Source organism: Gavia stellata, chromosome 3 (genome assembly GCF_030936135.1).
Source record: "Gavia stellata isolate bGavSte3 chromosome 3, bGavSte3.hap2, whole genome shotgun sequence".
NCBI classification, from domain to species: domain Eukaryota; kingdom Metazoa; phylum Chordata; class Aves; order Gaviiformes; family Gaviidae; genus Gavia; species Gavia stellata.
In genome coordinates this window covers 35,071,522-35,099,119 of record NC_082596.1, presented here as the reverse complement: position 1 = coordinate 35,099,119, position 27,598 = coordinate 35,071,522, and the positions used below count along the sequence as shown (strand labels likewise).

The 27,598-nt window shown below is 40.5% G+C and overlaps 1 protein-coding gene across 1 annotated transcript in view; it reads left to right on the top strand.

Annotated features, from left to right (window-relative positions):
* The first annotated feature begins 13,520 nt into the window (after positions 1–13,520).
* Positions 13,521–27,598, top strand: part of CRISPLD1 (cysteine rich secretory protein LCCL domain containing 1) — a 48,727-nt gene continuing 34,649 nt past the window's right edge. Inside the window, exons 1-2 of the mRNA XM_059836228.1 lie at positions 13,521–13,543; positions 14,528–14,850. Of these exons, the coding sequence (XP_059692211.1) occupies positions 14,593–14,850 (258 nt within the window). The 5' untranslated portion in view covers positions 13,521–13,543; positions 14,528–14,592. The remainder of the gene's footprint in view (positions 13,544–14,527; positions 14,851–27,598) is intronic.

The window sequence follows — 27,598 nt, the reverse complement described above, 5'->3', positions numbered from 1 at the left end:
CACAGCAGTATTTTGATTTGCTAACTGCAAAGGACATACAGACTATCAGCAATATTTGAGGGGTAGGTCCTTTTTTCCTCCATTACTTAATCAACATGATTTGCACAGAGGAAATGAAGGAATCAAAATCTCCCCTTTCTAGCCATGCACTCACATGTGAGGAGGTTACAGGTCTAGCTCATTAGTGATAATGGAAGCAGACAGTGATACCTTTCCCATGTAGCACAAGTGTCCAGCTCACTGACCCTACCAGATATACGTCTCAGTTGCACAATCATACTGTGCCAGCCACAGACTCCTTTGCACCCTTTGATGTGTGCCAAAAAAACTGAGGAAGCCTACTATCTCCTTGTCCCCTGCAAGATCCAGACTGTGATTCCAGCAGCCCTACTGCATTTTGAACATTTCACACCTCCTCTGTAGTCAGTGTATTTCTTCCATGGTACAAACTAATTAAAATGAAGCCATATCAAATTTCTCTTCCAAAGGAAGCAAACTTTGAGTAAACATTGTTGCTTCCACTTGGTTGCACTAAATTTTATAGCATCCTCAGGAGGACCGGTCACAGAAGACCTTATGGCTCACAAAGTTTATCCTCAGATTGGTCATACACGATACTACTGCAAAGATGCCAAGATCCAAAAACTCTCATCCACATCAGGAAAGACCTGTCCCTTTTCCCCTTTTTTTCAAGGCAAGAAGGAACTGTGGTGTGAAAATATTGCAGTCCATACTCTCTGTAACTGTCTCGTTTGCATATATAAATACTGCTTCTTTAAGAAAAACAGACACTGGCACCACTGTGAGAATGTATGTTTTAGTATTTGCGCACATACAGATATCAGTCTGTTTAGAGTGAGAAGGCTGAAGAACAGGCACACACAACTGGCACAAAAGGGAAGCTGACCTTTCAGTATTTACCCTGGTGGTGTTTTCAATGGCACCTACCTGGCTGACGTTGGCGACGCTGTTTTGGAAAGCGTCAATAGACTTTGCAAATCTGAAAGCTTCTTTGCAAAGCGTTTACTATACTGCTTGCTTGAACTTCCTTTTCTGTGGCCCCACATTCTGTAAGCAGTTAATTATGTTTTATAACATAAGCATTCAGAGAACAGGTCAGTGTTTTGATGTGTATAACCTGCGCTCCTTTAAAGATGCAATTCCTTCAAAGCAGCAACTCAAATCCTCACATACCCTCCTTTAGCTGTAAATGTAGCTGTAGCTGTAGCTGTGTGGGTTTGCCATCCACTGCAGCAGCATATTCCCCAGTCCTTGGCAGAAGCGCTCTGTTTTAACTGTGGGTCAGAGGAAAGAGAGAGTTGGGATTACTGGATGCAGAACAGCAGGGTATGGAAGGCTGATGAAATGGGAGATTCCTAGGAAAAAGGAGATCTCTAATAAGCATCCCTTTATATTTTTCAGCCACCTGTATACCCATGCCCATACTGCTGCCAAATGTAAGATTTTTTAATGCATAACCCACACTACACAAGCAAAAAGGTAGTAAATAAATGGTATATCTACTTAGAAATACGTGTCCAGTTATTCTGAGAGCTGAGGTAGGAAGCTAGGGAATTGTAAAGAGATTGCTCCTGAGGAGGAGTCGGAAGTCCCGATATGAAGCAGGTAAGTACGTGCAATAACAAAGTTGAAGAGGCAGAAAATAAAGAGCTGGGTCTTGCTGTGAGAGGGAGGGAGCATGGGGTCTGGTTGCTTGTTGGTGGAAAGTCACAGCAGAAGTGCAGAGGAAGGGGGAAGTGTGGGACTGGAACAGCATGAAGAGAGAGGAGAATTTGGTGCTTGGCTGATCTCATTCAATCAACATTTGACACCATTCAGTTTAAAGAAATGAAGGAAAAACTGTTCTTCCTGCACTGCCTGCACTGCAGGCACAGAGCTGGAAGCCGCTGCTGGTGGTGAGGCTGGCAACCCATCCACATCACGGTATCCCTGCGATGGTCTTGCTCTTCCACGATCATATCCATCTCTCCTTGATACAACCAAAGGTGCCACATGGATCAATTCCCAAAGCCATCATTGCCTCAAAAAAGGATACTGCGTCACAGACCTTTTCCTGATACTGAAAAATAACTTACCCAGTGTGAGGAATGAGTATTTAGAGGTGCTAACAGTCAAGGCTACGCACTGAATTGTAAATGACTGGCAAATAAGCTATTAATTAAAATAGAAATTGATTCCATCTTGTGGGATTTAAGGAGAAATAAGATTCTCACAAGGTCTCTTCTGAGTGTTCTTTTAGTACAGCTAAAGGCAGTATTTTAATTTTCAAATAATCCAACCCTATAATTAAAGTTACATTTTTGCCACAAATTTTAAAATATTAATGAAACTTGAATAAATCTGGCCGAAGCGCTCCTGGGCAAAATATAGAAAAATACTAATGAGCAGCTTCTTCAAAGATCTACTTATGAAAGAGCCATATTCCAACTGACAAAGTTCATTGCTTTCGTTGTCCTTTGTAATTCTAATTAAATCTTCCTTTATGAATAAATTTTTAAAACATTCCTTCCTTTCATGTTCTTGTGGAATCACATATTTAATTACAGGAAATATAATAATAAAATTAATAATCTTAACATCTTTGTTTTAAACATTGTGTTGATTTTTGCCATCTAGAACGAGTTGCTATTGAAAACTGAGGTGATATGTAGGATGACATAAATTAAGTCTTAATAAGTGGATCATAACTGTCCATGCTGGTATAATTTATAAAGACCCTGTTTTGCACAGCAGGGTATGCGTAATTTATATAGAAGAAAAAAGAATTACTAACAACCTATAATAGAAGAACTAGCATGCTTTTTCATGTCAACGTAAAATCAGATTTAAATATTCTTACTGATCCTTAATAGTCCTGTTTCAGAGCGTTCCAGTTGCACTATCAGGATGTGGATAAAGATAATTTCACCTGACCTTTAGGCTGTGGTATCATGAGATACTAAAGGACGCCCAGCACCAACTCAGAATTGTGATAGCTAAATAATATAATTTTCTTGTCTGATCTATATGTCTGTACTAGTTCAGATTTGTTCAGGAGGAAAAAAAAAGTGGATTAACTGTGCAAGAAATTATTCTGTGCTATCTAAAACTATCCTGTCCTCTAGATGTACTAGCTGTACCACAAGCATGATCTCCAGCACCTCCTTCGTTCCTTTGGCTTCTGCTTTTCCTGGGGGCTTCTGCCCCCAAAATCCCTTAAAAGCACCAGTCCTTTCTCTAGGGGAATGCTACCTATGACCAGTGGAATTATGATTCCTCTGTCTGGCTTTGTCCACATTAAAAAGACATGTGATTCACCCAGAGCAAGGCCTGAGAGTTGTACATCATTCTGTATTTCATTGCAGGATCTGATACCGAACATCTATACCCAGGCAGAAGTGCTGGATGTACCGGATCTCTAGGAGAAAGGTTGCTGCCAAGCAGCCACTTATTAGGGTGGCACGGATGGTGTGAGATGTTACAGACACTGTTGCAGATGATTCAGTATTGGTACCTGAACATGTGTCTCAGATGAAGATGCTCTACCGGTGTCACAGTCAGCCCTGTTTGTTGTTCTCTTCCAGTCATAAGAAGCTTGGCGTAAATAAGTAGACGTGTTCTTCTCCTCCACCTCTCATCCTCAACATGACACACAGCTTTGAAGACCCAGGATAATGTGGGAAGCAGAGGTTGAGTCCAAGATAGGGGCACAATCATGGCAGAGGCTGTTCCAGGGTGAAAATGGGTTTCTTAGAGCTGAATTGCTCCAGGCCAGTCAAGACATCTCAAGTCCTCTGATTATTCTGCAGGGAACTGTGAGTGAAGTAGAACAGCCTGTGTAGAAGCAGTCCCATAGGTCTTTTTTCATATGTGTTTGATTAGAAAAACAAACAAATACTTACATAACAGGGACAAACCAGATCCAAGCATTTCTGTCAGCAGGAAAGTCAAACATTTATGCCTTGCACCATTTCTAGCTCTGGGGTCAGGGCAGTGCTACTTCCTATATTTCTGATCCCCATAACCAGCCATGCATCTCTCCCAGCTCACTTACAAGATCTCTGAACTTGCAGAATTCGGAGCACTGCATTGCTATTAGTTCAAGGTACCTCACAGCACTGGTCATATCAGTGCTATGTAACTCACAGCAGTTCTCAGTTGCTGCTTTTCTCAGAGGTGTGACCTTCTAGTTTTGCAGTGTGATAGTGCTGCTGAAATCTGACAATTTCTCTTGAAGTTAGTTCGTCACCATCTGCCTTACTGCAATTGTGAAGGGTAAAGCAGGCAAACAGTAATAGGACATCAGGTCTGATACTGATGGATCTCTGCCTTCCTTCCAGTAAGCAAAATGTACATTTCACATACCGTATCTGGAATATAAAGTTGGTGGCTTCTAGGTATCCACAGTATCTTTTTCACTGTCAGTGAGCTCCTAATTTGTTCAATGGCCAAAATATCTCAGCACAGATGCCTGTGTCTTTTTCCCCACCCACTAAAGATTTCTTCATCTCTGTAGAGTGATGTACTGTTACCAGTCATTGCTCTTCCTATGTATCCAAACACTTGCAATAGCGAGTAGAGATGAGGTCCTGGAGACATCATCACTGATAAAACGTATGAGGCTGATACTTGCAGACTGCATGTGTCCCAAGTGTGCACACTTTAAGCTGCACGTCGTGCCAGAAGCCTACAAAGTCTACAAAACTCTCACCACCAAATTAATGATTGACCCATCTCTGCGGGCCTGGTGGTATAGCAGGTGACGAGCATGGCCTAGGTAACCTGCAGCATGTAAGCATGTAGGTCTGGAGGGAACAGGATTGCCAATCTGCCAGAGGTGTCTTCAGGAGGAGGAAGCAGGCTCTGCTCCCCCACTGCGGCTAAGCTTGGCTGTAGGTTAGGGGCATGGAAACCTTGGTACCTATGTTGCTAAAACAGCACAGGGGTTAGAGGAATAGGGGTAGGGATGGCGGGGCCCCATGCTGGCATCACATCCAGGTACTGTCATGACCTTGATGCTCTAGGCGAAGATGGGACAGTGCAAAGATAGAGGCCCACTGGAAAGAGTTGTCTTCCCCCTGGGTCTTTTACAGAGCCCCAGCCTCCCTGAAGAGGTCCAGTCCCTCCCTGTCAGAGAAGGGAAATGCCTGGTAGCTGGTGGGTCAATGCCTTAGCGGTGAGTGGAGGTGCTGATGACACAATGGTGAGGGAACCACCTCTGAGGCCTCCCCAGCTAAGAGTTCCACAACTGGAGGAACAGCAGAGGAGATGCTCCCTGCAGCTCTTTGTGCCTCTGTAGCCAGCTCTACCTCCTGGGCCACCTCTGGGCCAGAGCCACAGGGCCACAGATTACCTTCTCAGGTGTCTCGAAACGTATCCCACCTTAGTGAGGAATGTGCTAGGCCCATGATTTAAACTCGCTGGTTGCATCCCTCTCCCCGAGATAACTGGCTAGGGGATCTGGACTGAGGGCCACGTGGCAATGTATAAAGAGAAAGGATCAGAAGGCAGGGGAAGGAAGGAAATGGTATACCCCCTCGAAATGAACCTTTTCCATACCAGACACACGGTTTCCTCTAGTTTGCTGTTCAAGGACCCTGTTTGACTTTGTTAGCTCCAGTCTGCGTTACTGGGTGTAATGGGAAGGGGGTAAGTGGTTGATTCTGCACCTGGACGGGCTCTTTGGATAGTGTTACAAAGGAAGGGTGACATTCACCTGAAGTGAGTCAACAGCAATGATGTGGTCAGTGCTATCCACTGTCCGGGGCACCAGAGCTCCTCCTTGCCATATCAAAGGGGTGTCCCTCCTGAGGTACTCCCACAGCCAGAAGGAGTAGTGCCAAGTTGCTCTTGCAGAACAGTTCGCTGGGTAGAGGGATCTCTCCTTGACAAAGAAGGGTGACAAAGAACATTTCTATTCCTCTCCGTCACACTGTGTGCTGCCACTGGCATTTCGATGATGTTTTGCTGGCAAAAGGAGAGCATGTGGTAGAAGGCAAGGTATTTGCAGCCTGGTGGGAGAGGGCAAGGGGGAGAAACTGGCCTTCGGGGGCTAGAAAAGGCAAGGAGAAGGGCAGCATGGGGGAGGTAGAAGAGGAAAGGCAGAAGAGGGATGAAGACTACTTATAACCATAAAGACTCAAAGGGGATGGTGATACCATACAGTGAGATTTCCTTCGCCACTGCTGTCAGGGTGTTATTCCCCAATACAAAGAAGACTGTCTTCTTATACATCTTAGAGAATTATCAGTACAGCTGAGACCCCCATCCTCTCTGCAATGTCTGTGTGGGTATCAGGTTGGGGCAAGACAACTTGATCAATGAGGGTAAAAATTTGCCTTAAACCCCCCCCAACAAACAAACAAACAAAAATTACCTAGATACTCAGGAGGAGCAAAGGAGAAAGGTGAAGCAAGGAGGGAACAGGACAGAAGCCAACAGGAAGAACTTTTCTCTGTCCCTTCTCTTTCAAGGGGGGATGAACTGAGGAGTCTAGGTGTAGCAGGAGATATCATTCCTGGCAATAGCAACAGTGGTCGCAGCAGTTCAGGTGGTAAATGTTTGATTCTTCTCCTCAGCCCCCAGCGAAGAAGTAGAGATTTCCGTTTCTGTGCTGCTGTGGCCAGCAGGCCCTGCCATGAACACAGGCAGTGGGGTAGGGCTTGTCCTTCTGTCCTGGCTGGCCTCTGCTGGGCTGCAGCTCAGTCTGCAAGGGGAAAAGACATCCGAAAGTGGCCGGCCCACCTACTCTCCCTGCGCAGCCTCCTCTATGGCTGGCATTGCAGACAGGGCACTGGGCTAGATGGACCATTGGTCTGACATGGCAGGGCACTCCTTATGTCCTTCATTTATTCTTACTTTTCAAAGATTTCCCATGCTTAGATGTAGATGGTCAGAAGAAAAAAAAATGCTTCTAACTGCCTAAACTTCATAGCACCTCTATGATACTGTTTCTGTGCCAGCCATCTCAGCCACGCAATCAGGATGCTTGGGCAGATGGAATTTACTCCCTGGAAAAAACAAACACAAAAACCCCAAACAAACCAAAAAATCTTGAGCATTTTCATTGGAAAGGTCTTGGTCCAGGGATATACTTCTCCATAAATTCTCATTTTCAAACATTTTTCTCCCTTTTTATTTTGACTCCTTTTTGTAATTCATATTTTGATAAAGATGCTACTTTTAACAGTAATACTGAAAAAATACTGATATTCCCACCTAACTTTAGAAAAGCTGATATGGCTAAGTCAAGCCATTTCTTTTCCAGAGAGTAAACAAGGAATTAATGACTCTCACAGGGTCAAACTGGACAGGACTGCACCGTTACAATTAAACTGTTAAACTGTTAAGCCACTGCAATGTTAAATGCTCTAACTGGCAGGAAGGGATTCAAACTTTGGTTTGCTCCCTCATATATGCAGCTCAAGTGATTCATACATATAAATTTATAAATAAATTGTCAGCCACATTTCATATAAAAGACGTAAGAAAAATACATGCAGCTCAGTACTAGGTTTTGTTCAAAATTTATCATGACAAAATCCACCTATCTTGGAGTAAAAGTTGGTTTTGGGCAAAATGCTCCAATCCTGTCTCTGCAGCAACGCTGAGCACAAGAGCAACATTTAATTCAGTTAAATTATTTTATGGGGCAAACAGCTGGAAACAGTAAAAACCACCAACAAAGTTCTCAGTCCTATTCCAAATCAATCAGCAGCAAAGGGACTTTCAAAGTGTTTCTGAGCCTATGGCTTAAATTTGTTGGAGCAGTCTGGGTATATCTGTTCAGGCAGAAAAAACCAGCTTGCTTATAAGTCCCCTATCCCCCCAAAACAAAAAAGATGAGAGAAGCATACTGTTGTGAGCTTGAGAGAGAGCAGAAACAGGACACTAAATCAACAAGAATATACATGGTACCATATACCTTCCTCAATTAGTTCTTTATTTCAAATACATTAAAGGTAAATATGAGTTTTCAATGTGATTTCATCTTACCAGAAGTGCCCTCATCACGGGGTTACAAAAGCATTACTACACATCTTTCTGGCTCAAAGTATACTTGATTAGTTTGTGAAATAGAAGTGACAGAAAGAATGCTATCCTGACTCACTGTAATGTACAGGTTGGGGGAATTAATCAAGGACAGTCAGGCTAAATCCTTTTAGAGACAAGTGGAAATGGAAACTTACTCTTTCAGGTGCTGACTGATTATTTCTTGTGGTACTGTGTAAAAGAAAAGGGGGTACGTATTTGTCTTTTGTTATATTTTATGAACAGCCATATTGAAACAATGAGCATATGTGCTAATATCTAAATGTCAGAAACTATTTCTGTGAGTGTCCAACTGTTCTTCATTTCAGGAGTTTTTTAGTTTGGTAAACAAAATAATTTTGGACCTTTATACGCTTAAGAGGCAAGGGGAGTAAATTAACCAGTTTCATAATAACCAACAGTTCAGAAATCAGAACAATTTCCTGTATCTTTCTTTAAAAATGTATCTTCAAAGTATTTAAATCACAACATTTTTCTTTTTAGTGATAACCCGCCTTCCATTCACCCCAGCTCCCCAGTGGCCTGGAGCTCTGACATTTCTCCATTGGTTAAAATCTTTCTTGGATTTCATATTAGTTGCAGAATATTAACTGCTGATAACTTTTGTTCATTGTTGATCTTGGACAAAATTAAGCTAAAAAGATAAACTGTTCTTAATCTCAATTAGAAGCAAAGTAGAAACTCCCCTTAGGAGAAATAATTGCTTCCAATCCCTGTAAATACACAAGAATGACTTTTTCAAAGTAATATAATGATAATAAAATTACAGTTCTGTCCTCATGCAGCCATTGTATTCAAATTTTAAAATGAAACTTTTTAAATTAGCAACATAAAAGTGAAATATTCATGCCATCTATTCATAACAAGTATAAAAAGTTACATTCAAATAATTGTTCTAGAAATTGTTGCATGACTTTATTTCCTGTATTTCATGTATCTTTATAACCCAATTTATATTTGACTATTTACTTTTACAGACCTTTGTGATTACTTTTTCAGTCATTTGTGTGAAATAGCTGGTAAAGATGGTGTAGAAAAACATTTCTGCCAAATTTGCTTTCCATCGTAGTGATGGATAATACGTGATATGTATGGCTCCTATTGCGGAGCGTTACAAGTGTCTTTGTAAAGTCCTGTTCTTTTAAATATTTTCAAGCTTCTCGGAGAGACAATGGGAAACCATAATTTTTGTGAACTCCGCAGGTGGATATAAAATCCGCAGTGGATATAAAATTTTGTCTATGATGCTACAATGTCTAAAGATGACCAACTCTTGAATGAACAGTATGTTACACAAACTGTGCTAGGGAATGTATAGTGATGCCTGTTGATAAAAGGAAATGATTGGAAATGCTATCTGGTACATGCAAAGTGTCCAGGCACCTGAATGACTTCTGACAGATGATATGGGATCTTTATGCATCATTTTACCCTGGTAAATCTGGCCATAGGAAAGCTATGCCCCGTTGCTTTGTTTTGGTTGTGTTCTGTTTCCAAATTACCAATATAGCTGTGCTCTTTGAGAATAGAATAGTTCATGAGGTCCTCAACAATGAATGTGGCCAAGACATTTTCAGCTGAAGGAATCCATCTATCAGAAGACCTTGCAACATTGGAATAATTTAGTTTTGGATATGGGTTTCCCACCACACCCAGAACAGCACAAAGACCAACATCCATCGTCTCTTTACTTAATTTCTTGTCCTTGCCAGGAGCCTTTTGTGACAGTTTTTCAAACCTGACCAGACAGAAAACCAAAAAACTGTAGAGGCAGTTTGGGCAAGAGCTTAAAACAAGGCTCTGAGCACAGTTCCTCCATTTTAGCCACCAACTTACAGATTAATATGTTTGGCTTTTCTAGCACTATGTATATTTAATTATAAAATGGAACAAATTAAACAAGAGCCATCAAAAGGAAAATCAAATCAGACTGCTCAGCAACATGGTGGGCATATTAGGTTCTAGCAAAGGAGCATTCAAGAGCCTGCTCCACATCAGGAAGAGATTAAGTTTGAAAATTGGTCTCCCACCTTACAGACATGTCTCCTGAAAAGTCTCCTGCTTGGCCATTTTTGTGGGAGTCTGGAGCAATTTGCCACATTGTTAGGACAGGTAGACAGGGGGGTGCCTTATTTGGGAGAGTTACTGGAGTTTACGTGCCTGTAAGCAGGTTTGTGATATACGCAGTAATGTACACCTCCAGGGGTGGAACTTTAGGTGTATAGCAGGTTTTTCTGGCAACAACTGTTCCCATGATTATTAGTTGCCCACAGGATTAGGCAACAGCTAAACACTGTTTTTGTGGGTCTAATTTTTGGAAAAAAAGTGGCAGCAAAGTCCTATAATGGGTCAGACTTCTTCATAGTTCTTTTTGGTCAATGCAGTGCTGGAATACTGTAATGTCAAGCAGAAAACCAGAAGGTATATTAACTAAAGATGTTTAAAATCAACGGAAAGATGGCCTGGATTTTTCTTCTTCCTTCTGTTTTCAATTAAAAGCCCAGATCTTATAATTTAACAGATTTGCTAAATATGTGTTTATATGTATTAAAGTCTTTCTCTCTGTCTTTCCTACTTGGTGGTGTCACTCTTTCTTAACTCAATTATCCACACTTGGGGGCCCTGTGTATTATTTCTATTAGGAAAACAAATTGATGATGAAGTAAAGTATCTTTCATTCAGGCCCTTGTTTATTTACAATGACTGCTGGAATTCTGTCTCTTGAACCCGGGAAGACTCAAACAGCAGAAGATACTCTTTCCCTCAAACTTTAAATCATTTTTTAGCCAAAGTTGAGGCTAAAAATCTTCCTTTCTAGGATTTTCTCAGTGCCATATTCTCAGTGCTTGTCCAGCATGTACCTGGTGACCCCTTACTGATTTCTTTCAAGTGGATTTTTTTGTTGCAATTGTTGCTGCTGCTACAGCTATTCAGAAAACAGTTACTGAATTTGTCTGTCTGCATATGCTCTGTCTGCATGTGTCTTTAGGAAGGGAGGATAGTTAGTTTTAGTTTCAGGAGATGTAACGGTGCTTAACTGTTTATTATAAAAAATTTAAATTATGGATGGCAGTTATATCCTCAGTGTCAGAAGTTTAAACCAATCCAGAATAACAAAAAAGGAGAAAAAGGTTTCCCCCAAGTTGATTAAGACAACAGATCCAGGCAATTACGTTTAATTACATACACAAAATTAGTGGATAAGTCAAAATATCATTTGTCAAAGTCACAACACTCTCACATGGTCACAATTCATACAGCCATAAACCAATACAAAGGGCACAGTCACAGAGTGTAAAGGGTTTATTCACTTGCTGATAAATTAATTGATAAACAAAAAAAAATCCGTTTCAGTGAGGTCTAGCTCTTTTTCTATTAGTGTTTATTTTATAGAATCTAAAATCTGCATTACAATATAAAAAGGTCTGCAATCTGACCAAGACCAAATATGATCAAGTGCTTTCTAGAAAGTATGATGAATACTCAAAATGAAAGATGGAAGGTGATGTTTGAGCTATACTCTATTTGAAGCCCAGCAGATGTCCAATGCTGACGGAAAGGGGCAGCTACTGTGCTTTCCAATGATTGATGGGAACCTCATAAATATCTTCACTCCTTTAGAATTTTCAGTTTCTTGTGTGCGACCATTAATGGCTATAAGAGTAAAACTTTCCTGCTGCTTTATAGTGAAATAGCACTTGTGCCTGTACACAGAATAAATGGCTTGGTATGACACATAGTCTTTATTAGGTGATGATGGTGAAGCTATGCCTCAATGATAAAGAGTCTATGTCTTGGCCTCCATAGGTTTAAAGAGGATGGAAGTCCATCTAGCAAGACAAATGGGATGTGGGTGCTACAAAAATCCAGATTAGACGTTTAGACTGTATCAAGTTCTTCTAATTTTTTGTTTCCTTCCCCTCTCTTCAAACTCTTTTGAATGATCACACTATAAGTAAAGCTCATTCTTTCGTACCAAAAATGTCCGATGTTAAGCCATCGTGGTGCATTAACCTTGAAAAAACTCACATCTAGTCTGTGTATCCAGCTGCACAGTGGCATTTTACCTCACACAGTTTTGCTAGGAAAAAAGTTCAGTGCCTGATACTTAAGTGCAGAAGTCCACTTCCCAGCATTGCAAAGAAAGAGTCATAAAGATCAACCAATATAGAGCATAACAATTTTTGCGTATCACCGTACGTAAATAACAGAGTACTTCTAGCATCCTGCAAGCCAGTTTAGTTTCAAAGTCTTTAGGGAAATTATAACTAAAACAGAAAGAGAGAGTACAATAAGAAGCAGTGTGTTACTTGCACGGCATTGTTTCTCTTGGGCCCATGAAATTTGGAAGCATTTACAGAGCCGGTCTGAAGCCAGCTGGATTCTGATGAATTTTAACCTCAGCCTCTCAGTTTCTGAAAATGAAAATACAGAAAACCTTTGCAAGCTGGTACAGCAGTCCTGTGAAGGCTGGAAGCTGGTCAATCCTGCCATGAGCTCAATGCACCAAATTATACTAAATAAATGAAACATTGTCCCAACCAGCTTGCATAAAAAACTCAGGCTAGCAGATTTTGATACAAATACAACAAAGAAGTACATATTTGATGCCTAGTCTTGCCGGAAACAGAAATGAGTAGTTACAAGCTTTTGAATTCTACTTCGTAAGGAGAAGTCTCACACGGCTGGTCTGAATCCGCAGTAAAATTCCTGCCCTGATACCTCCTGCCACATTCACACGTTCTGGACTTTTGTGGAGCTCATGTGTGAACACCCATCTTTTTCGCTTTGCTGTGTTTCAGCAGGAGCAGGCTGGCTTAGCATCCTCTTGCCAGCTAGCAACGGATGGAGGCGGCAGGGGACGGGCCCCCCTCGACCTTTTCTGGGCGATAGCTTTTGCAGGACCCAGGCCAGCTTCTGGCAGGAGGCAGAGGGCCCCGCCAACCCTTGCTGCCCGCAGGACTCGAGGCACCGCCCGGGGAGCTGGTGCGGGCTCCGCCGCCCCCAGCAGTTCCCGCGCCCGCCCGGGCGAGAGCGGGCAGTGTGGGTGTGGGCGCGGGCGCGGGCGCCGGGGCCGGGGCCGGGCCGGGGTCGGAGGCGGGCGCGGTGCCCGAAGCGCGGCGCGTCCCGCCCCGCGGGGTTCTGGGGAGGGGTGTCCGCCCCACGTCACCGCCGTCCGCGATAAATGCCCGGCGGGGCGGGAGCCAGAAGGAGAAGTGCGGAGCTCCTCGGGGCGGAGGCGACGACGACCCGGAGGCCGGCAGGGGCGGGGGAGGAGGCGGCGGCGGTGGCGCGCTCAGCGGCAGCCCCTCGCCGCGGCTCTGCGGCTGGACACGTCCGCACCCGCCGCGCCGCTCCCACCGCGGCTGACCGCCGCAGCGAGCGGGGTGAGGCCGTGCCTGCGCCCCCCGGCCCTGACGCGGGCCTGGCGAGAAGGTGGGCAGCAGAGCGAAGCTGGCTGCGGAGAGAGGAGGCAGCCGCCGCCGGAGGGGTAAGGGCGTTACTGGGGGGCGCCCGGCGGCTCCCCGCAGCATCCACCCCGCGGCGGGCGGGGGGCCGGGGGCCGGCGTCGTCCAGGCCCCGGCGGCCGCGGGGCGCTCCGGTTGGGGAGGGGCTCCGCGGGGCCGGCTGCCCCACGGAGAGCGGGGCCGGGCCGCCGGTTGCGGGGGGCGGCGGCGCGCTGGGGAGAGCCCGGTTCTGCCCCCTTCGCCTCTTTTTGTTTCCCTCCCAGTGGCTGGGTGCAGCGCGGTCGGTGTGGCGGCGTTCACGCGTTGTCACCCGGGGTGAGGGAGTGACCGTGTCTTTCCTACCTAAAGCACTCGGTCATGTAACAGGCGGTGTTGCAATGTTGTATTCTTGGAAGTGGTACTACTTTTTCTCAGCGTTATCTATGCTTTCCTTTGTTTGGTGAATAGAATAGAACCCCACCTCCCCTCATTTTCTTGGCCGAGTTGAATAACTTTAGTTTTATTAGGTTTTTGGAAAACATGAAACAAAAGATTTAATCAAAGTTGTATTTTGAAATGCACCAAGAGGGGATATTTCATATCAACTTCATTGTGTTTTTCAGTTCATTTTGGCAATGAATGCAAGCCTTTTAACTTTTTTCTTCTTAAATTCCAATACTGGAAGACCTTATCTACAGTCTAATCTTCACTGATGTCTGGCTTCTTTTAAGTAGATAAGAAAAGCATGCTTTCTTGCATGCAGGCAGCAAAATGTGCATGCCAGTGTACTACATAAAACCACTTGAACAAACTGGAGTTCATAAGGTTGAAGATAAGCTATCTTCCCAAAGCAACAGTGTATACCTACTAGAGTAAAAAAAAAAAAAAAAATTAGCATGCTAGTTTCTCCCCCTAAAACAACAGTGGCAAACCCTGTACGAACTAATTTTACTTTTGTTGCTTAGTAAGTTCATACAGGCCAGTAGTTCAACCTCCAAATTACATTACTCTCTCTTATGCATTTACAGCCAACAGACCTGGAAGAAAGACTTTGTCTTGGAGCTAACTCCTGTGCATTTTGAGATCATTCATCATGAAGTATGTAGTACAGGAATGGCTCAGAGTAACTACCTTGCTATTCATAACTCAAGCAGTTTCTGCAATGGTTCTTCCCAATGCCACGCTCTTAGAGGAACTTTTGGAAAAGTACATGGATGAAGATGGTGAGTGGTGGATCGCCAAGCAGAGAGGGAAAAGGGCTATCACAGACAGTGATATGCAAAGTATCTTGGATCTTCATAATAAATTACGGGGTCAGGTGTATCCACCAGCTTCCAATATGGAATATATGGTAAGGAAAAACTGATAGCGACATGCAGAAAGAAATGTTCTTAGACTAGTTACTGTCATTTTATGAACCAACATACTTTCAGTGTTAGCTTGCTTGTTTTCTCATTTACTTGTTACTTGTTTGTCTTTTTTTTTTTTGTACAGGCATGAACTGAGATAAAAATGCCTGTTTGTGGATCAAGTGTCATGTTCTACTGATATTAATGGGTTTAATCTCTCACAGCTTTCCTGAATATACATGGCAATTCCTCAGTGTAAGGGGCCAACTTTCAAAATTGCATTACTTAAAATGGTTGATTGTGGCCTAAGAAGTTACCATCTAAGAAGAGTACTGAACTATGAAGTTTCAAAATAACATGGATTCTGTCCCATGCTTCTAGGCTGGATGGAATTTATGAGCAAGAAAGTTGTCTATAACAAGAAAGTTGTCTATTTAAGTTGGCATGTGCTACTAGGCTGGAGACCTGTATGTTCCTATGTCTAATAGATTAATAATGTAACACGTAGTTTCTCTTTGTTTTTCCCTTAAGAAGCCTCTATGTTTGGTTTGTTATTAGTAGACTTAAATCTCCCATGTTTTTGAGCTTTGATTTTATGCCATAGTTCAAAACTAACTATATCTCTCCTTGCTAACTAGATCAGATCAAGTCATTAGAGCTTTTAAGTCCAGAGGTCTGACAAGAATGGGCAACTTTTTTTCTGTATTCTTATTGCTGCTGAAAAGCTCAAATCTTTTTCCTCTGGCAACACTCTGTATTATTTGTTTATCTGTTCAGGCACCAGAGAAATAGCATTACTATAGGTTGGATTGTTTATACTAAATATTACACAGGTTTCCTGAAACTTTCCCTTGTAACGTTATGACAGAGGATCATATTAACACATTTCAAGATGCAGTTATCTTTCCCAGCTTGGAGTGATGTCTCTCAGCTTGGACATCTGATTGAACTGAGCATATATGTGTCCTGGAGAAATCATGCTTGGTTAAACCATCAATAAAGGTAGTTTGACTTAAGTTTACCTAAATGAGTGTTACTATATTAGACTAAGAGCCATCAGAGAATTACTTACCACGCTCCATCTCCAAACAAAGGGATGATAATATCTGAAACTCCTTTAACCCTTTCAGTTACAATTGTCTGCACATATCCTTAAACTTTTTTTGTTGTGAATATTTCAGACCGTGTTATAATATAGGTTACCTTTTTGTTCCCAGTAAGTCAGATTGATTTATTTCTGGAAAACATAAAAAAAAGCTGCCCAGCCTTTTTGTAAAGTGAGAATAGGGAAGACTGTATTGTTTTCCCATGTTAAAATACTGCAAAACTTTTTCCCGAGACTCTACAAAAGGGTAGCTTTGATTTTTAGTTATGTGCCTTTTTCATTCCTAATGCCATTCTACATTTGCCTGTGTTACATATCTTGAAAAGAAGAATTTGGATATACTCATTGGAGCTACGTTTTTGACAGCTGTGTTCTTCAAAGATTCCTCCTGCACTGCACACACTTTGGCCTAGACTTTGTGTTAGGTACATCTGGAACAAGTTTCTTTGGTTTTGTTGTTGCTTTTTCCTGTGCTCCTCAATGACCCCTGACGCAGAGTAAAAGTAGCATGGAAAAGAGATTACCCAACTTGAATGTTAAGGAGATATTCTTATGTCCTGTTATTCAGAATGGGACAGCAACTTTCAAGAGTGGGATTTGATTTTTGGCGTAATATCTAAGGGAGTCAGGGATTGGGATGGGCAAGAGTTTGGGATTTGAGAATGCAAAGGGTCTGTGTAAAGGGTCTAGTCAAAGGGATGGATACATGTTCAGGGACCCAGGGACCCACGAGAAGGGCATGGAGAGAGGCTGAGAGTCTGGTCAAGAAGGTGTTGAGAAATCAGTAGTATGAAAGAAAAGAGCATTTGATGAATAAATGTGGTTAAGGGAAGAACTGTGACTATCTGGGCAGAGAAAAATTGGGGGCAGGAGTTTATGGAGGGAGGTCAAGAGCACATAAATTTGCTAAGAGGCTCTTTAAAAAGACTAAGCCTGGGAGTAAGTGGGAAGGGAGATTGAACCTGGCAGAAGCAGGCAGGGGTCAATACTGGGAACCCGGAGAGGGTGGTTTAGGAGACAGTGGGAGCCCTTGGCTGCTTGAACAGAAGGAGTAAATGACAGGATTTCTGATTGTTTGCACATACATTTTTATGATACAGTTTGTGATTGTCCACTGTCTTTTCTATACGAAGTGTCATAAAGTAATCAGGGCTGGTATATTCGTTAATAACAGCAAAATTTGAGTACAAAATTGTAAATTGGTGTGGAGCCACAGATTGAACAGCAAAGAAGGAGCAATAAATGATAGCTCATTAAGGAAGTGTGATTTGTTCTGTGCAAAGAGATTCCTTTGGAAAAACTAATATCTGCTCATTATCATAGTGCATATATGCAAGAAATAAATTAGAGGCAAACTCCATTCTATCATTTCATAACTTCTGACAGATATAGCTGTCTTACTATTACTGCCAGCTTTTTGTCCAAAATTAAAACAAATGCCTGTTTTGACACTAAATAGTCACTTTGCTTTTCTAGATGCATATTAATAATAGGCTGGGCAAGTTCCACTTTTCCCGATAAAGAAATAAGCACTGTTAGATCTGGTTTACCAAGGGTCTGTGACCTCTAGATCAGTTTTGTGAATGACAGAAAGTTCAAACACCCAAGTATTGATAGAATTAAAACTGTACTTGGCTGTTTTTTATAAAATAAAGGATTGGGGATAAATGGGGATGTTTAATTAAAAAAAACTTTCAGCAAAAGGACCCATACACTAAAAAAAAATCCTTGCAATGTGATACATTGGGTATTACCAACGGTGAGTTCCAGTGCTCCAGAATAGGGAAACAATCCATCTAAATGTTTGCCAGATGTTTAGTGAGCTAGATAAGTACAGCTGAAATACTTTTGTCTACTTTTAGGGTGTTTTATTAGTATAGACATGCTGGCAAAAAAAAAATCTGCTATGGGTACAGTCATGTCGCTGTAAGCTGCCCCATGTACTAGTAAAACCTCTCCATGTAAATAGAGCTAGCTCTGCTTGTGGAAGTGAAGTTTTAAGTCTTACTGAATCTGAATGGAGGTGATCAAGGTCCAGGTACCTCACTGTTACACCGTTCTCTCTAGAAGTCTGTTGTATAGTTGAGAAGTTTAAGATCTCCAAGAGTCCTTGGAACTGGGAGAAGGTATGTAGGGGCTGCATGCTCTCATTGCACTGTTAGTGTGTAACAACTAAGCTAACCTACCAGGTGGCTCTGGCTGAAATGCCTCTGTCCTGCTCCTGCCACTGGCATGTATCTGAGTTGATGAGATTGATCCAAGTACTTAAAGAATCAGATTTTATTTTTTTAATTTAATTTTGTTTCCAGTTTCAGTCATGAAACTGGCTCCCTACATGGCTGAATCAGATGAATACCAGTGCTGATAAAAGAGAGTGGGAATGCATAGCTAAGGAATGGGAGTGATGAATAAGAGAGAGAACCGTAGGGCTAATGCCACATTTTGGTTTAAGTTGTGCAGAGGAGAAAAGTTTTTGAGGATGGTGTTCAGCATATAAGATCTTATAAGAAAACAAAAAGGTTGAATTACTGATTTTCTGTACAGCCTTTTTATGCCTTGAAAAAGAAAAAGTGTACTGGGCTATCACAGTTCAGAGACCTAAAGTTAGTAGCTGCAGTAAGATTCACAGTAGATATGTTGAATGAACGGAATGTTCTCATGGTTGTCTGGCTGAACTTACCAGATGAAAAGTTCATCTTCCCAAGTACTGTGGCTTTGGTGGTGAGCAGTAATGGATTCCTAGGGTAAGAGGATAAGAACAGAGCATGTGAATAGAGAAACTTCTGCAATGAATCCCCCCAGCTTCCAGCAAACAGCAGCTTAGGGACTTCCTAAATCTGCTGTTGTACGTTTTGTGTCCAATAGTCTTGGAATTTTCTTTAATGAATCTGAGTGCTTTTGACTCCACTTGTATTCTTTGAATCCATGGCATCAAGTTGCAGAGCTCTATACATTTAATTATGCACTGTATGAAAAAGTACTTTTTTGCTTTAAACATGTTCTTTTATTTGATGCCTTTTTTTTCTCTATTGTGAGAAATAATTTCCTCAGGGGTCACATCTTCTTCAGGTGAAGAGTCCTACTCCCCTTCTTGAAAACTGTTCTGACTGAAAAGCTATTCCATTTTGCTTCCTTCTCTATCAGCTATGTTCGCCTTTTAATTCAAAGGGAACAAACCAGACCATTGATAGTTACAGCATACTGAAAATTGATATAGTTGTATTTTTTCTTTTTTTTTTTGCTTCCTAATCTAACATTCTTTTACTTTTTGACTGTGGCTAAACTAAAGCTGCCATTTTCATAGAGCTATTCACAATGGCTCCAAGATCTTTCCAGTGTGCTAAGAGGTCATTTACTACACTACAGTGTATGTATAGTTGGCTGTAATCTCCAGCTATGTCCTCATTATTTAGCATGTGTTCACATTGCATGCTATCTGTCATTTTGTCTTCCAATCACTTAGTATTAGTGAGTCTCCTATCTCTATCTTTTATTTTCCTACCTTGTTTTTAACTACCTTAAGTAGTTAATACCTTCTTGCATTCCCTTTTCTTGGGCTGTTGTGAAGAAGGTATACAGCAGAAGACCATGGACACATCTTGCAGGGAATTTGAAAAATGATTTTGTATTCTTAAATTTGTTTTCTATCTTTTATCACTTTTATCTCATGATAGCTTAATTTTATTCATTTATTAATTTTTAAATAAGTTGGGAACTTTGTGGAAAGCTTAACTGTGCTTAACCCTTTTCCACATGTTGTTGACACCTTCAAAGTCTAATATATTTGGGACGAATTCATGTTATCTGTATATTTACTATGTTTTCTAACTTGCCCTATGAAATCATCCCAATGGAAGTTAGTCTTTAGTCTGCAGTTTCTCAGGATCTACTGGAAGCTTTTTAAAATATTAACACCCACGCGCTGTTCTTTGTTACTGTGGTGATGAGGCCATTTTAAGAGAGGTTGTGTACCACACAGTAATTCAGAAGTTTCATGATCAAGTTCTTCCAGATTCTTGAAGGATATTGTCTGGTCCTGGCAATTTGATACTGTTAACATTTTCAGTTTCATCTGATGTTTCTTAAGTCTGATATGGATGCTCCAGCTCGCCTTCTGTATCTTTTTTAGCATAGAAGGATTCTGGCGTGAGAACCTGTGTAAGCTCCTCTGTAGGGAACTGCAGTCCAACAAATTCAGTTAATTCCTCTGCAGTGGCCTTATATGACCTTATGACTGCATGTTAGATCATTCTTTCCCAGACCTCTTCCTTCAATGCGGAGAGAGTTTTTGAATTGTCATGATTATGAATTCAATAGAAAAAAATAAAATCTTTCTTGAGGTTATGATGAGCAGTTTGTTATGAAAATGTATGGCAGATGCATGCTGTATATATGTTTATCCTGCCATATGCTGTACACATTGTTTCCTAGTAAAGAAAGGCGTAAGGAACGTTTTGGTTTTGGTGTGCACAAGAATTTAACAGCACTGGAAAGAGAGCTGAGAGGGATGATGTTTCCCTGCTGCCCTTCCAAAGCACCCAAACAACACTTATCAGAGCATTGTATAAAATATCATGCTTTCAGCATGTCCTACGCTGGGCCATTGACACCAGCGTGGCCTTCACACCATGTATGCACTTGGGGTACATATGTATGGAAGAGATATCTGAGCTGGCACTGAAAACTGAAGTCAGCTGCTGCTGGCAGTAGTCAGTCTGACCAGAGCAGCGTGCTGTTGTGGCTCTGCTGCTCTGCAGCTGCTCTGGTGTCCCTGCCTACTCCTTCACTGTGATGGACCTGTCGGTGCCTGCCCAGCCTTCCTTGGCAAAGACCTAGCCTCTAAGATAAAACTGGGAACCATCGTGCTTTGTCATACACTTGTTGATGTTTGTAATAATCTTGGAATATATTAGGCAATACATTCTTTCTGTGGTTAAAATCGTTTTTTGGCGGATTGACTTTAGACAACTTGATGCACTCTACTGCCATCAATCCCACCCTTAAATAAGTATCATACAAGAGACTGTGACCAAATTGGGAAATCAGTACATTGGTTTGTTCAGACTGGATTGATGTGGAAGGCCTTACAATATGTTATTCAGCTAGAAAGGGGTTTATTGCATTATTAATAAATTCTTACTAGATTGTAAAGTGTTAATAAAACTGGAAAAACTTGGTTTAGGCACCATAACCCTACAACTTTCTAACCTCTTGATTCTTTTTTTTAATAAGTGTTATTTGTGTATCATGGACTGAATTTGCAAAAACTTTTTTTTCCCTGATAATTTCATTGCCAACATTGCACCTTAATAAATCTGAACATATTAATGAAAACTGAGATTTTTTTCTTTCATGGTTATCATGGTCAACACTTTAAAAATAGTCATCATTATTTGGATAGTAGAAGTTGTTAGTTCCTTTAGATTCCAAACTGTTGTACTCTGCAAAATAAAAGGAACCACCAAGAATAAAATTTACAAAAGCGATTTTGATTAATGAATTTATAATGCATTATATTTTAAACTGTTCTTTTAGTGTTCATTCCTTGATTTCATACATAATTTCCCAAACAAATGAAGAAGTCAAATAGCTCATGTGAGATCCTCATTCCATGCTTGTGCCTTTGCTGTACTGAAAAGTGTTTAGGTTCCCAGCTTGATAGGTAGCAATGCATTTCAGCCTGGTATTTCTTGGCACCTAGTCACACACTGCATTTTGCAATTACTGTAATTGGAGAACATCAGTGTCCTCCTGGGCAAGGAAGTATTTATTTCTTTGATTATTTTTAGTTGTCTTTTGGCTGGATCCTGCCAATAAATGCTGGGGACATCATTGGAAAGCCCACTCCTTTCTTCTATAAAGTTTTATTTTACAAACCTTCTGAAGAAAATACTATCTTCTAGAAGTACTTTTTAAAAAGTACAGATTAGAATAATTTGTTTGGTGTAACTGCATGGTTCTTAGGGACAGTTACGGATGTGTATCTGGCAGCAGTATTGGATCCATTTTTTTTTCACAGGAAAAAGAAATATATTTATTCTTTCTTTGTGTTGGTATAATAACTCTGAAGGTCTTAGTTTGAAAACCTTGATAGTGATGTGTTGAAAGTGCTGGTACCATATAATTCCTTTTAAAACCATGACTGACTCGTGACTTCTGTGGGGCTTTATATTTTGGGAGGCTTGAAGGTTTGCCTCTCCATTTCAGTAACTTCGTGAAGACTTCAGAAGAAGAAACTTAAGAATGGCTATAAATAGTTCTCATTTAGATTTTTCTTAATTTTTCCTCAGGCAAATTCCTGCTGTATTTAAATATAGATCAGTGGGCTTTGGATCATATGAACCCACTAGCAGATAGAGCTCTTGCATGGATAATAGTAAAACGTTGTTCGTGTAATCATAGTGACTGACTAGGGATTGAAATAAATTTTTGGCTGTTTCGTGATGCTTTTAGATCCTATGATCTGCCTAAATCTGGATGTAGCAGTTTCTCTCTCTATGTGTATCTGTCAGCTCACGGCTGAGATTTTTTGTCTGTAGTCTACTTAGGAGAATTAAAACAGCATTAGGAAACATAAAGGACCTTATAGTGGACTTACACATTTTGGTAATTTTTTTCTGTGCTGAACAGAAGTGCCCTGTTAAATTTCCTAGACCTTTCTGACAAAACTTTTTAATGTCTCTGTTTAGTGTATCTTGTCCGTTTTGCCAAAGCTCTTCGGGGACGCTTGCTTAAAAACAATTCCCATTCCTTTCGAGCAGAGGACTTTGGTTTGTGGAATCCCTTAAGTGGCCAGAGAGCACTTTGGGTGCCAAGAACAGAGCAGCTTTATTCAGAGTGAATCCTGCCTGCTTTCCCTCTGGTTTTCCACTTTTCTGCTCCACTTCAAAGGTTGGTGGAAGTGCTTCAGCTCCTTTGCCTGTGCTCAAAGGCTACTGACACTGCATCAAAGAACACAGTGACGTTGACTTATCCTCTTATTCTCTCTGGCAATTTTAGCAAAGGATTGTGCAATTTGAAGTGGCCAAGAAAGCAAGTGGATAAGTCCACGGTATGACTTTTATTGATGTAGTGCCAACAACAACTAAGCAACTCCAAGTAAAGAAACTGAAAGTGGAAAGTAGCAGAAAGGCTCACTGTCTCAAAGTTTAAGGGAACCTTCCCAAAATAAAATAATTAACAACACAGGACAGACACTGTTTATGTTTTATTTTTGCTGTCAGAACTTCTTCATCCCCCATATCAAAAAGATTATTAAAAATTAATCAGTAGTAGCAGAATCAGAGCTTAAATGCAAAATACCTGGAAGAATCAGTGAGATTTATAAAAGTAACTCCATGTAGCCTGTTATCTTCATGATATCTGCCTGGGAATCTTCTTTAACTTAAGATATTTTCTTTTAACTGAGAAAAAAAAATATATTTCTTAACATAATTTCATTGAAATGCTAGATATTAATTTATCCTATTGGCTATAAATATAGTTCTCAACCTTAGATTTAGCATAAGTGACTATCATAGTTAGAAAAGTGTGATTCATTAAGAAGACTATCTTCTGTCCATATAGAGAAGGACAATGTTTACTTTATTATGAAGGAAGATAACAGCTTCTTAAAATGAGTCTATTTCACTCATAAAATGCAGAATTTTGGCTACTATATATCACAATATATTTGTCCTGAATTCTCTGGTCAGGAACTTTTCCAACTCTTTTTCTAGATTTTATTTAAATATATTTCCAACAGTAGTGCCAAGTCACGTATGATCAATGGGTGCTCTCTGGCAGTAAGTTTAATTCACTTATGTCAAATCACAGTGGTCATCTTTTAAAAGCAAACATTCACTGTGACACATACTTGAGATACTGCAGCTAATTCCTGTTCAAAGTCCAGGAAATTCTGTAGCATATCTAAAACTGCTGTATGCAAGCAATCAGTTATAGCTAATTTATCATGGTAAGCACGACTAGGATTTGAGGTAAGAACCTGTGCTCTGGTCAATTTGTAATTAGCTATAACTATTTATGAATACTATTTGTAATGAATATGTGTAATTCATACTTTGACAATGGACAAAATGCAGAAACCAAGATTAGCTTTCACACTGTTGCTTCTCTTCCATTCGTGTCAGAATATAGAATTGAATAGATGATTTTTAGTCATGTTCTAATAGAAAGTCTTTATGCGCTGCTTTTAAAAAGTAGCAAAGTAAATGTAGTGTTTCAGAACACCTTGGAAAGCTGAATATTCCAGCAAGGTTTTTTTAACATGCTTAGAGTACACACAGAAGTAAATGTGATTAGTCATGTCTGCTTGTTCCTATTCCTGGTTTTACTTTTTGAACACAAAAAGCTCAAACACATGAAACTGTAATAGGGAGATACTTCTAAATATTGGTGCAATTTATTCAGTGTTCGGGAACAATTTTTTTGGCCTCATACAGCTTTCCTGTTTCCAGGCAAAAGCCACGGTTTTCCTGCCTTTTACTCTTTTCCAAAAGAGTAGCTGAAACCTCAAGGTCTATTCAGGGATCTCTGCCCAGTTTAAGGCTCTATAAACTCCGGTCTGCCGTATGGTAGCGCATAAGGTCCTTACCATTTCATTTCTAGACAGGTAGTAGTCCTCCAACAGAAAACGGATGCCCAATTTTCTTGGTAGTGGAAAGTTTAACAATTTTTGCAATCCCCTTTCTTTGTGCTTAAAAGATACATCAGTAGTAGTTAGTATAGTTGGTTTTGTATTTTCAAGGAGAGTTGTCTGGTGTTTCAGTACTCCCGAGTTTTTGTGGTCATTCTGCTGTATACTGTAAGGGACCTTGGGTGAGTATGGAGGCCACATTTTTTTCAAACTCAAGTGACTGAAGGTAAGCATCTGAGTCATGTGCAAGTTACTGACTTTTCAGATGTGCTAATTATCATTAGTTTCCGTGGACTTCCTTCAGCAGCCTTGGTATGGATGAAAATGCCTCACCTAAGCATAACTGAAAGCCAAGGCGATGAAAACTGCCGATGTCTGTTCATCAAGAAGAGATCATGTCAGACCAATCTATTGTATTTTTTTTTTTGACAAAAATACAATCTATTGTATTTTTTTTTTGACCCAGCGTAGTGTGTCAGAAGAAAGTAGTAGGTGTCATGTTTTTGAAACTCTCCACCCCAACATTTTTGCAAGTGAAAATTGACAGAAGCTTCCTGTTAACTGGCAGAAGATTGAAGGTGTTGATGCTGTTGGAGCCTGTCCCTTTTTGGTTAAGCACTTAGGTTATGACTTGTGTGAGCAAAGAATACACTTGAAAACTGCAGAATACATTAACATGGGCACAGTCAGGGTTGTTTTAGACAACACAATCAAAATTAGAAGAACTTGACAAGTAGAAGTAATGGCCTGGAATCAACATGATGAAATTTAACTGCAAGATATGGAATAAGGAAGAAATCAAACAGGTAAAATACAAGGAATAACATGTAGAGGTAACACTGGAATAAAAAGATGCAGGAATTGCATGGAGTTAAAAAATAATATGAGGCAGCAATCTTTGAAAGGAGACTTTTCTCTGTGAAACTAGTGAGACCTTGTCTGAAATACAATGTCCAGTTTTGGTCATATTTTTAAGAATGGTCTACCTATTCTAGAGAAAATGAAAGGATTAATGGGATTGATTATAAACACAAAATACGTGATTTATGAGGAAGATTGAAGGAATGAAGCAGCTGAGTTTGTTTTATCTGGGAAATAAAAAAAGATTGTTACAGGAAAGAGAGTGATTTCTTTTTTCTTGGCAATAAAACATCAGCTAGCATTGCAGGGCAGGAGGTTTAGGTTGCATACCAAGGAAATCCTCTTTACTCTTACAGCCATAAAATTCCAGAAGAAAATTACAGTAAATATTATTCTGAAACTACTGTTACTAGTTTTAATTTTAAAAATGTGGATAATACATATATTTGATTCTGGGTAAGTGGAAGAGGCTAGATAGACTACAGTCAAGATCAGTCTCTTGAAGTAATTTTCAGCTGTACCTTTCTGTCACTTTGTGCTGGTGCCATGCAGCTGACTTCTAGTTCTTAACTGTATTTCTGGCTTATTTGCTCATGGCATTTCTCATTCTATGTTTCATCTTTCCTTTTTTTCCTTCTCAGTGTCATTAGCCTTAAAGAATACAGTGGATTCTATTAAAAAGTAAATAAATACCCATACTGTACTGTGGTATTTACTTTATCACTCTCTCCCTATATTTAGAATGTATACAGCAATGAGGTATTTATGCTATGCCATGGTAAATGTTTACTTTCAGTGGTGCCCACTGTACTTACTTTTCCATCTTTACTGAGCTTAAATTTTAGCTCTTTTTTTCTTTCCATATAGTCCCATTCCGTATGATTTTTTTCTGCCTTTCTATGTATATGGAAATCTCTCCAGTTAAAATGTTATGACTGTATTTTTTGTATTTTACTGGGAAAACATTTTTTGAGCTACGGGGCTTGCCAGTTCTGTTGCAGTAGCAGTTGGTATAATTGGTGGACTTGCTTATGCTGTTCTGCCTTGGGTGAGAATGTACTCTTTTGATTTAACACTCACACAACACAAATGGTGGGATTCATCTCACCAAGCTTTTGATGTCTGTGGTGTAGATGTCTGCATTTGAACCAGTCTCCTGTATAATTAGTAGAGAAAAATGAGAATCTCCAACACACAGTTTATCTCAATTAAAGGTGGGGAGCTAAAATTATCTCCCTCTATAGATGCTTATTTGTCTATGTAACTGCAAAGGTGATCTAGATAATTAGCTCAGATGTAGGTATCTGCTTTGAGGCTGTTTAAATTCAGGGCAGGTTAATCCCACCCCATGTGATTAGTTTGGCTGTTGATGAATTGTAATTTAAGCTGTGGTAGCCTCACTGAAACATGAGCTCCTCTATAAGCAGAACATTGGTTTCAGTCAACATGCTACTTGAACCCCGTGTTGACAGAGGTTAAATACCACAATTTGTAGTCCAGTTTGTAAAGTTAAACTAGTGTTAGTTGTGGTTTATTTTAATGTGATATGTTGTAAACCAGAAGCATGCAGAAGATCCATATTGCATGCAACATCCCTGCTGCAAAACTTGTAACCTTCTGGGGTAGAAGAAGAGTCAGCAGCTGGAGTCGGTAACTGCTACTACCATTCAGTTTAATCTGCCACCTGGGTTTTAGCCTCAGCTAGTCTAGCATATGTGGGACATTTGTGAAACACTGATAATGCCATTTTTGTGTGAATGTCTTTGATGGTGTGCTAGGTTTTAACAAGATACTGGTGAAGGCAATGCCCGTGTTGGCAACTGTTGTGGTGCAATAGGAGCAGATTTGTAAAGATTGAAAGAATTGGTGCTGAGGATCTGACATTCATGCTGTCTGCATTTCAGGGGTTTTCATTTTGAGCTAGGTCTAGTCTGTGTGGACTGAATACCCATGAACAACTGCAAAGTGTTAGGTGCACTCCTGGAGCACAACTCCTGGCATTTTATCTGGAAAGGATCCAGCTTGTACTCCAAGAGTACTCTGTGATGCACAGTAAATGGGAGTGATCAGGACTTTCATTTCAAAAGCACCTTCCTGATCTAAATTAAAAAAAGAACCCTAATCCACTTTGAGTTCAGTTATGGTAGTA